Source organism: Sardina pilchardus, chromosome 4, assembly GCF_963854185.1.
Source record: "Sardina pilchardus chromosome 4, fSarPil1.1, whole genome shotgun sequence".
Taxonomy (NCBI): domain Eukaryota; kingdom Metazoa; phylum Chordata; class Actinopteri; order Clupeiformes; family Clupeidae; genus Sardina; species Sardina pilchardus.
The window spans coordinates 21,034,629-21,046,016 of record NC_084997.1 but is presented as its reverse complement, the minus strand read 5'-3'; the positions used below and the strand labels follow the sequence as shown (position 1 = coordinate 21,046,016).

The 11,388-nt window shown below is 41.8% G+C and overlaps 2 protein-coding genes across 2 annotated transcripts; both read left to right on the top strand.

Moving 5' to 3' along the window:
- The first annotated feature begins 313 nt into the window (after positions 1 to 313).
- Positions 314 to 5,061, top strand: LOC134078556 (mitochondrial chaperone BCS1). Its single transcript, XM_062534574.1, has 7 exons — positions 314 to 978; positions 1,082 to 1,221; positions 1,416 to 1,610; positions 1,698 to 1,761; positions 2,294 to 2,466; positions 3,213 to 3,330; positions 4,630 to 5,061. The coding sequence occupies exons 1-7, from the start codon at positions 659 to 661 to the stop codon at positions 4,880 to 4,882; spliced, it is 1,263 nt and encodes a 420-aa protein (XP_062390558.1). The 5' UTR covers positions 314 to 658; the 3' UTR covers positions 4,883 to 5,061.
- A 473-nt stretch (positions 5,062 to 5,534) lies between these two features.
- Positions 5,535 to 11,183, top strand: LOC134078553 (sterol 26-hydroxylase, mitochondrial). Its single transcript, XM_062534570.1, has 9 exons — positions 5,535 to 5,778; positions 6,162 to 6,352; positions 6,968 to 7,167; positions 7,319 to 7,516; positions 7,630 to 7,793; positions 7,915 to 8,081; positions 9,518 to 9,599; positions 9,718 to 9,918; positions 10,608 to 11,183. Exons 1-9 carry the CDS (start codon positions 5,539 to 5,541, stop codon positions 10,737 to 10,739), a joined length of 1,575 nt encoding a protein of 524 aa, XP_062390554.1. The 5' UTR covers positions 5,535 to 5,538; the 3' UTR covers positions 10,740 to 11,183.
- The last annotated feature ends 205 nt before the right edge of the window (positions 11,184 to 11,388 follow it).

The following is an 11,388-nucleotide window of genomic DNA, read 5'->3' as shown; positions in this document are numbered from 1 at the left end:
TTGCAACGCTAGCAGCTAACGTTATAATAATGGCTACGTTAGGGGTAGGTTTGTGTAACACATACATTAGTGCCGTTTTTTTAACGTACCAGCATTGCCAATGCTCACAAGCAAATTAATGAAATAACATATGGCATGCAATAACTTATTTCTAAGAATCGATCATTGAATGTTATAATAAAAAGACGCATTTTCCCAGATAGATAGGACCTATTTAGACTGTCTGTGTTGTAGCAGACATATTATGGCCGAACACAGGAAATACACTAGAGGTCACATGTGATGCGTCGATTCGTCCAATGGAATCGTGCTGCTGTTTGGCAGTGTTGAAGTCTCCACTCACCAGTCATTCCAATTCATGGCGAGGGATCCAGAAAACAGACCAAACAATTGTTAAGCATTTATTTGAGCCATTGGAAATAACTTAACGGTATTTAGATTTTTGGATTTTTGCAATGGAGCATGACAGACAGGTCAAATAGGACAGTAGTAGGAGTCAGCCACTTCACGTACACCTTACGTTGATTACTTAACGCTGGCTGAAGAGGTGTTTGTAACGATGCGGTTTTTACTGTGTATGACCTCTTCGTTGTCTTGACCTAGGTTGCACAGTTCACATTAATTCCACACAGCTTGTCCTCAAACTAACATTTGAACCATGCCTCTATCGGACTTCCTTGCTGCCCTGAAGGACAACCCTTACTTTGGGGCTGGCTTCGGTCTCGTGGGTGTGGGCACAGCACTCGCAGTCGCCAGAAAAGGGGCACAGGTCGGCATGATCTTTTTTAGGAGGAACTACATGATTACTTTAGAAGTGCCTAGCAAAGACAAGAGTTACCACTGGCTATTGAGTTGGATTACCAAGCACGCCAGGCACACACAGCACCTCAGTGTGGAAACTTCATACCTGCAACATGAGAGTGGACGGGTGCATACACAGTTCGACTTCCACCCCAGTCCAGGCAATCATATTATCTGGTGAGACAACCTTGTTTCAGTGCTACCTGTGGACACTTTACATATCAAATCATGTGGAGCATTTTGTCATTAAATGCGTTTGCTTGGACTCTGGTATGACTAGGTATGGGAATAAATGGATCCGAGTGGAGCGAACAAGGGAGAAACAAATGGTTGATCTCCACACAGGAACCCCCTGGGAGTCTGTAACCTTCACATCCCTTGGGAGAGACAGACAGTTGTTTGTAAACATTCTTCAGGAAGGTAAGTGAAAGAATCAAAGCATTGCACAATCAAACTTTGAACATTCACACTCTTAATTCAATATGTCTTTGCTTCGCTTTGGACAAAGGCATCTGCTAAGCAACATAGCCGTAACATAACATAACATAACATGTCTGTCTGGGGTCGTGTTGGGTCATGTGTTGTGTGTTTGTCTGTCTTTATATACTCCTTAGCCCGAGAACTGGCCCTGAAACAGGAGGAGGGGCGGACGGTGATGTACACTGCCCTGGGAGCTGAGTGGCGGCCCTTTGGGTTTCCACGGCGACGACGGCCTCTCTCCTCAGTGGTGTTAGAGATCGGGGTTGAGGAGAGAATTGTGGACGATGTGAAGGAATTCATCAGCAACCCAAAGTGGTACACAGACAGAGGTAACACACGATGAAAAAGGAGTCATTCTGCATTTGCATCAACAGTGTGCGCAACAGTAGGTCTGACTGATGTCTGCTGTTATGTAGGGATTCCCTACAGGAGAGGATATCTGCTGTATGGCCCACCAGGGTGTGGAAAGAGCAGCTTCATGTGAGTAGTGTACATCCATATTATGTTACTTTTGTATGTGACACATAGTTCGTGTTTGACTGTGGCTGTGTCTCAAATCGCATACTTACAGTATGTCACACTACACTGCTAGTGTGCACTGAGGGCTTACTTGCATTGTTCCTACTTTTCGATGGTTAGCATTGTCCCAATATCTGCACTATATACTGGGTGTGTCCCTTGGTGCTCCCCCCCCCATGCACTGTAATGCATTTTGCACTTATCCTGCCCCTCCTTACTACACCCCCCCCCCCCCCCCCATATGCACAACAGGCGAAGGAACGGACAATTTCACTGCATTCTATACTTTAGTAGTAATCATATGCATGTGACAAATAAACCTCCTTGTATCCTTGAAGTGTGCAAGTAAGTGGTTTGAGACACAGACAGAATCTTGATCATTCAGTGAAAGATAATTGTGTGTGTGTGTGTGTGTGTGTGTCTCTGTGCCTTTGTGTGTTTTTTTTTTGTGTGTGTGTGTGTGTGTGTGTGTGTGTGTGTGCGCGTTACTCAGCACGGCCCTGGCAGGAGAACTGGGCTACAGCATTTGCCTGATGAGCCTGAGTGACCGCAGTCTTTCTGACGACCGGCTCAACCACCTGCTCACCGTGGCTCCTCAGCAGAGCATCATTTTGCTGGAGGACGTGGACGCTGCTTTTGTCAGCCGGGAGCTGCTGCCCACTGAGAGTATGTTTTCAGATGTTCAACACTTGACTCTTTGCTTTGCTTATATGTGCTTCTGCAGCACCTGGGTACGGTGTACATTTTAGGACATCCTCAGACTCAGGTGTCAGACTCAGGAAAACAACCGTCATCTTCAGACAAAACTGCCTCAGCGTCAGGAAAGCCTCTGTCATCCTCAGACAAAACTCTGTCAGAAAAAACGGAGTCAGATGAACTGAAACTGAAACTGAAGGTGAAGTCAGGAAAAACGCTGTTTCTGTTTTTGGTACAGAAAGCAAACTTATTTGTACGAAATTAGTTGTTGTTAGCTCTTGTTACCATGGACACTACAAACAAACTCAGCTGAAGAATCAACACGTCACGTGAACACGTTTCAGTTCATCTGAGACTTTTGTCTGACTCCGTTTTTTCTGACAGAGCTGAGGATGACAGAGGTTTTCCTGACGCTGACAAAGTTTTGTCTGAGGATGACAGAAGTTTTCTGACGCAGTTTTGTCTGAGGATGACAGAAGTTTTCTGACGCAGTGTTGTCTGAGGATGACAGAGGTTTTTCTGATGCTGACACAGTTTTGTCTGAGGATGACAGAGGTTTTTCTGACGCTGAGGCAGTCCTAAAATGTACACCGTACCTGGGTTCTATTTGTGTCCTGTAGTGTTCCTTTTTGGAATACTGCCTCGACGATGTCGTATTTGTGTTCTACAGTATTCATTTTTTTGGAATGGTGACTCAAGATTTCTTTCCTTTTCAGATCCAATGGCTTATCAAGGCATGGGAAGGCTGACATTCAGTGGACTTTTAAATGCCTTGGATGGAGTTGCTTCCTCTGAAGCAAGGATAGTATTCATGACTACCAACTTTATTGACAGGTATGTAAGTCAAACATTAGGTGTTTGTTAGACTCAACAGTTAGTGATTCTACACATGAAAGATATATACCGTTATTGGCATGAAGAATCCATTCCAGCTACAAATGTCTTTTATGTGCAGTTAACTTAGTAAGCTGACCTCAAACAAGTACTCTAACTTGCCACTGATCTGTGAAACCATAGCCCTACTATCAGGTGCAGTAAATGTAAATGTTTATGCATAGTTGAAATTCTGTCAAGGCTGTTATGTCACAGTGCAAGCTGCATTGCTGTAGTGCAGTGTTTCTTAACTGGTGGGTTATGGAACCATTTTTCTTAAAGGGACACTTCACCGATTAGCATTAAGCTTTGTATCTTTAGAAAACCAGTCATGTTTTTGAATGGTCGTGCATCATTCCCTCAGTTTGCCTTGAGATAGGAGAAATACGGATTTCAATGTTGGACTTCCTGCTTTCAATGATGTAAAAATCATCATTTTACTGTACATCATTGAAAGCAGGAAGTCTTATTTATGGGTTTCATTGAAATCCGTATTTCTCCCATCTCAAGGCAAACTGAGGGAATAATGCACGACCATTCAAAAACATGACTGGTTTTCTAAAAATACAAAGCTTAATGCTAATCGGTGAAGTGTCCCTTTAAAAAAAACAACAACAAAATACTATTTCTTATTTAAAATTCTACCCTATCAAATCTACCCTATCAAATCTATTGTTGGACCTTTATTTTGATATATTTTGTTTGTATGCCAGTCATTGCCAATGGACATAGTCAATGTTTATGTGACAGGTCGTTAGATGTCATTTTAGCAGTAAATATGGCAAAGCAACCCTGAATATTTGAAGTATAGAATCGCTTATGTTGAGGACAAAAAGAGACAGAAACCCCAGTGTGTGGTGTGCAATGAATTGCTGGAGCATTGGAGCATGAAACCATCAAAACTTAATCGTCGCATGAAAACAAATTGCTGGTCAAAAACAAACCCGTCAAGTTCTTTGAAAGGCGACACAGGAGTTGAGGACTTGGTAAATGTGCCTAACACTACCATGTTCCAAACAAGTACAGCCTCTTTGCGCATCTTACCACGTACAGTTAAATATGGGTCACCACGTAATGACCATGGGAAATTGAGACCAGAGCAGTTCAGAAACAATGCTGTAGTGTATATTAGACCTACTGTACCTTTGCAGTGTAAACTGTAAACAATGCTGTGTGAGTTTAGTCCATGGGATTGCGTAACAGTGTGAAGGCTTTGAGATGTGTGCTTAGCAACAGCTAATTGGCTTATCTCCCCTGAAGGCTCGATCCTGCGCTGATCCGGCCCGGGCGGGTGGACCTGAAGCAGTACGTCGGCCACTGCTCCCACTGGCAGCTCACGCAGATGTTCCGCCGGTTCTACCCTGAGGAGTCTGCGTCGGAAGCGGACAGGTTTGCGGAACGTGCTCTCGCCATGTACCCGGAGATCAGTGCTGCGCAGGTGCAGGGACACTTTATGCTCTACAAACTGGATCCCATCGGCTCCATCGACAACCTGGCCCACATGCAGGGGTGACCGCTCATAGGACTTGCTCGGAAGTGGTTGGCGTGGAGGGAAAAACTGTTGTTCTTTCAGCAATTCTCACCCATTCTTCAATGCCTTTCAGAACAACATGAGGAATATAATGTTGTGGGGTAAAGAACATACAAAAACTGATACAAAATCAAAATAAATAAATGTTTTCAGTGAAACTATATTGGCATTTAATCTATTTAATTGAAAAATAATAATGAAATAACATTCGTCAGAGATAGGTCTATTTTGGTATGTTTCAGGACATATCTATCTATATCTATGTAAATATGGCACATGATACAATAAAGAGCAAAGTCACAGAAAAATGACTGATGGCCAAAAGAAACAGTCTTTGAATTGGTTCTCTGTTTGAAAGAGTTTTCTGTGAAGTACTGTTTGCAGTACATTTATCTTTAGTGTTGCATGAAAGGTTTAACATCATAGACAAAAGCTGATGCTGTTGAGAGGTGCACATAAATCCTGTTGGCCTCCTTTAATTGATTCCATAATCATCTGTGCCACCAGTAACAATACGTGTTGTGTTGTCGGCAGCTTCACAAGCCAAACAAAGGGTTAACTCCTTGACCATGGCCACGCCCCCTTCCCTCTCAGAGTGTAAGGGGAGCTGTTAGTACATTCCTTAGGCTGCCTGGGTCATGGCTGCACGACTGGCTCTCGGCTTGGCTGGTCAGCGGAGCCCCTGGCGACGACCGCAGCCCATATTCACGGGGCTGCGCGGCAGACGAGGGGTCGGGGGAGACGCAGCGGCGTCCGTGGGGGTGCTGGACAGCCCGGGCAAGCTGAAGACGCAGGAGGACCTGCCACTGATCAAGACCTGGGAGGCCTTGTACAGATTGATCTTTAAAGGCTATCTCAATTATCTGCACGAGCTTCAGGTATGCTGTAGCATAGCAGCAGAAACGTCTAGGCTTTGTGCTCTCCAGGCATGATTACATAATGGATCTATGTGCTGAATGCTGTGTGGTATAACATGAATGACTTTCATTTCTGACCAACTCTGGCAGTGACATAAATAAATAAGGAGGACGTCTGTTATTTATGCAGGCGTTACTGAGCTCATGTTGCCACAGCAACCCTCTAAAAAGGACAAGAGTGTGAGATAATGTGTGTTTACTGCCTAAATGTCAGGTGATCTCAAGAGCACTTAACACTTACAGTTTCCCCACTATGCAGGATTGCCCTTGACTCATTTGTAATACGTGCTTGTTTTGTGTGTATTAACTTCTTACCTGAACTTACAGTTAATCTGTGATTCCAGATATATGAGAAACAGCTGTATGGGCCCATATATAAAGTGTCCACAGGCAGCCTTCATTCAATTACATTGAACAGCGTGGAGCTGGTTGAGGAGCTACTCAGAAAGGATGAGAAGTTCCCTTCTCGTGGGGACATGAGCCTGTGGACTGAGTACCGTGACATAAGAGACATCGGCTATGGCCCCTTCACAGAGTAAGGTTCTGTTATTGTGTGTGTAGTGGTCTCAAACAGAAACATTGGTTTATGAATATGATGTTGAAATATAATGGTATAGAATTGAATGTACAGTTACAAAGCGTAAAAGAGTGAGAAACTAGTATCCTGCTAATTTTTGTTCCAAATGTTAATATATTACTTATTGTGGTGACGGACAACCCTTATACCGTAATTTCCCGACTATAAGCCACGGCTTATACATTGATTTTGCAACATTTCTTCAGCTATGAGGTTAATGCAGGGGGGCAGTTAATATGGTGTTAATATGGTTTTGCTTCTTTTAACTTGCATAAAACACTGTCCTGTGGCTTATACACAATGCGGCTTATATGCGGGAAATTACTGTAGTGAGGTTCTACTGATTAAGATTATATGTTCACGTAATTATTGATGACTAACCCAGCAGCTCTGAATAATCATGCACTGCATACTGTATTGCCCCCAAGGCTGAAATGCAACTGTAGACTACTAACAGGGATAATCCTCCTCGTTCTTTGTTAATGCTGAAAAATGCTAAAAGTGTTCTGCAATAGTCTGACCTGATTCAGTGTGATTTATCCTTTCTTTTCCCCTTTGCATGGGTTTTTGTAGAGAGGGGGAAAGGTGGTACAGACTGAGAGCTGTGCTCAACAAGCGTATGCTACACCCCAAGGACTCTGTGCAGTATGCAGGCGTTGTCAACGAGGTCGTCACAGATTTCATCAAGAGGATATACCACCTACGGGAAACCAGTCCAACGGGGGATCTGGTGACAAATCTCTCCAATGAGCTTTACCGTTTCTCTCTCGAGGGTACTGGTTCACCAGATTCAGTTCCATTCTCAAAAATGTCTACTATGATGTGATTTACCGGGTTGAAGCACATTGTGATGTGATCATATTCCAGGTCCTAGACATGGCTTTGAAATATGATCACTCATTTCCTCTCTCCATCTATGTGAAGGAATCTCCTCTATTCTCTTTGAAACTCGGATTGGGTGTTTGGAAGATGAAATCCCAAAGGAGACTCAGGATTTCATCGACTCCATCGCCCAAATGTTTACCTACAGCATGCCTGTAGTGCTTATGCCCAAGTGGACACGTAGCATCCTGCCAATTTGGGACCGTTACATCAGTGGTTGGGAGGGCATCTTCAAATTTGGTGAGTGAGTTACAGACACTACACAGTACTTGCAGTGAAATATCTTTCATGAAATATCTCCAAATGAAGATTTAAAAAAAAAAAAAAAAAAATGCTCTGAAATGTTCCTTTAGCTGGGCAGCTAATAGACATGAAGATGGAGGCCATTCAGAGGCGTGTGGACACAGACCAAGAAGTGGCCGGAGAGTATCTCACCTACCTGCTCTCCAACACCAACATGACGAATAAAGAGGTGTATGGAAGCATTGCTGAGCTGCTATTGGCTGGAGTAGACACGGTATGAATACTAGCTACATGTATTATTCTACAATGTTGTGTTGTCGGGTAAATTTGTGTTCATAAAATAATGATTTGGTACATCGACGACTGCTGTTATTTAGTGTTTTTTTCTGCTCCAGACCTCCAACACCATGATGTGGGCTCTGTATCAGCTCTCGAGAGAACCTGTAATTCAAGACGCTTTATATCAAGAGGTGAATCACTGTGTTAAAGGAGATAACATTCCTACTGCCCAGGATGTGACAAATATGCCTTATCTTAAGGCTGTCATCAAGGAAACTCTCAGGTAAAAAAAATGTCACATTATGAAAAAATATTACACATGTCTTTATACATTGTTATTAAATTTGTGCTCATTTACATACTGTAGTAGACTGGTAGAATTTGTCAAATGTATGCCATTCTTTTAAGAACACATGGGTGATCAGGCAAAAGACTAACTTTTATTTTAGTAGAATTCAAATTGAACTATTACACTACAAAATAGGGAAATCGTTAAACAAACTATAGCAATAAAGAAAGCAATGAGACACAGTTGTAGTTCTTAATACCATGTATTTTAATGTCATTTTTTGTCCTGTAGCACTTTGACGTTTCTTGAATTTGTAAAGTTTGTTACGGATACAATATATTGTTGTTATTATTATTATTATTGTTATGAAATGATGTCACCTGACCACTGAATAAAAGAAAGATATTCTGCCAGTGTATGTAACTTAGGAGCACAAGTATAAGGGTAACACTTTAGTTTGGGGTGTCGCTGTTACAGTGTACCTACCTAATTAGGTACAGTGGTACAACCTGTGTAACAACATGTACTATTAGGTACTATCATTCTACTTGCATTATGTATTTGTGGGTACCTACATATAGTTGTTACATTGTAATACTGAGTGCTTTTACAAAACGTTGCCAATGGCAAAGGGCTGACCTGAGACCTGCTGGATGGGGTAAGTCTGGTCATGAAAGACTTGATATACAAACCATTCTTAGCTCCAGTCAAGGGGTCATTGTCTTCAGTGTACATAACAGCTGTGCTGCTACAACCTTGTTATGGGTTTATGTCACTGTATCAAAGAGTAATAAGTGTGTACCAACACAGTTGATACATGTGCTACATAGGGTAATGGCAGACATGTTCCAAGACAACAAAGACACAACACACATGTCATATGTGCATGCAAGTAATTGACTGGTGCACTTTACAGGTTTATTCCACAGTATCAAAGAGTAACAAAGGTGTAGCAGTGCAGCTGTTACATTTATCAACTGTGTTGGTACACACTTATTACTCTTTGATACAGTGACATAAACCCGTAACAAGGTTGTAGCAGCACAGCTGTTACATGTACACTGAAGACAATGACCCCTTGACTGGAGCTAAGAATGGTTTGTATATCAAATCTTTCATGACCAGATTTACCCCATCCAGCAGGTCTCAGGTCAGCCCTTTGCTTCTGATGAACAAATGTAGGCAAATTGGCAAAGTTTTGTAAAAGCACTCAGTATTACAATGTAACAACTATATGTAGGTACCCACAAATACATAATGCAAGTACAATGATAGTACCTGATAGTACATGTTGTTACACAGGTTGTACCACTGTACCTAATTAGGTAGGTACATTGTAACAGCGACACCCCAAACTAAAGTGTTACCAGTATAAGTACGAACAGTTCAGAATCTCTCCTGCATTGCTTTATTGTAATCCTGTTATCTAGGATGTACCCAGTCGTACCAATGAATGCTCGGCGCATGTCCGAAAAGGACGTTATTATTGGTGGCTATTTTTTCCCAAAGAAGGTGAGGTAGTTTTCTGTTATTTTCTGAGGAATTATCATGGCCTGCCCTGCTGCTAATACTGTATAGCTACTTAAAGACTAACCAAGTGTAACATGGTCCTTTTGTTTGACCGTACCAGACAGCTTTCACGTTATGCCATTACTCCATCTGCCATGATGAAAAAGTATTCCCTGAGCCGTCAAAGTTCAAGCCAGAGCGCTGGCTAAGGGACGGAAGGACCCGGCCAAATCCCTTTGGCTCCATTCCCTTTGGCTTTGGGGTGAGAGGCTGTGTGGGCCGCCGGATAGCAGAGCTGGAGATGTACCTCGCTCTGGCCAGGGTAAAGTTCAAAGTTCATCTGATATGATCATACAGTATGATGGGCTGATGGACGATGTCATCATGGTGGAAAGCAACCATCCTGATAGTGATACCCATACCCCCACAAGCCAAACACACACTCATTCTATAGACCCTGCTTTAACATAGGCAAAAGCATAACAAAGTTTCCCTGGAAATGAAATTGAGCCTAGAGCTGATGTACATTATATGAAGGGTACTTTGAAGACTGTCAGACAGAGAGTGGCAAAAAGAAGGATTTATATATGTGAAACTATAGTCTTATTTACATTTCTGATTGTGACATTGTTATTGTCTTTTTATGTCTTGCATTGAACTTCAAATATTTAATATTTCAGCAGAAAATAGTCCTTATGAATTATCATTATTGTTATGACTAGACGACATTCTTGCTGATTGTTGTCATCCAACCACACAGTTTTACTGTACACCTTGTCAAATGCCAATATAGGGGACATCGCCCAACCCTAGTTCATGCAGGAGTTTGCATATTTCTGATGGATTTCTTCCCATTGTAATGAATGACATTTCACTCGAAACTGTTCATGACTGTGGGATCATGTTTGTGGACCCATTTAAGTTGGATGGACATGACTGCAGCACTACCACTGCACAGATCAGTCTCTGCTACTTTACAGATGGCTTCCTGCTTTTTTCGCCCCCTTCTAGATCATCAAGCTGTTTGAAATCAGACCAGACCCTAGTATTGGTGATGTGAAAGCCCTCAATCGCACTGTGCTGGTGGCCGACAGACAAGTGAACCTGCACTTTCTGGAAAGGAATAGTAACACTGCACCATGATTCTTTTTTTTTGCAAAATTGATGATGACAATCAGAAAAAGTTGCTACACTTGTTTGTGACATATCCTCTGTGTGCCACTGTGAAAATGACTTCCTGTATATTATATCATATTATATCATATATTTTTATAGCACGGATTTGCATGTTTAGATGAATGCACATTTTTTTTTGTACATTTATTGTTGAAGGTTGTATTCCCTACATCTGTTTCGGAGCTGATGTAATCAAACCCAGGCACATGGAATGTATAGTTAAATATACAGTATGTAGAACTGTAGTACATATGGTACACATTACATACAATGAATTGAATTTAGAATTAAGTCAACGTCATAGATTGAGAAGGAACCTTATATTTTGCCCTCTAGTTGATGTAATTCATTATATAGTATTTTGTAAATCTTTTCAGGTAATCTTTAAATAAACTTGCCTGTTTTTACCAAGTTGACTGTTGACTTAAATATCTTAGCCCAGTGAATATAGGCTGCATAATCTTCTGCAACATAGAAAGGTCTTTCAACTTGAACAACGTTCTCAATGTAGTATAACATTGAAATGAAGAAAGTAGTAGGTTGTGTGGGATATTACCGGGAGATTTCAAGCTCAACAGGTTGTGAAGAGCTACCATTCATAACATGTTGGTAGGTT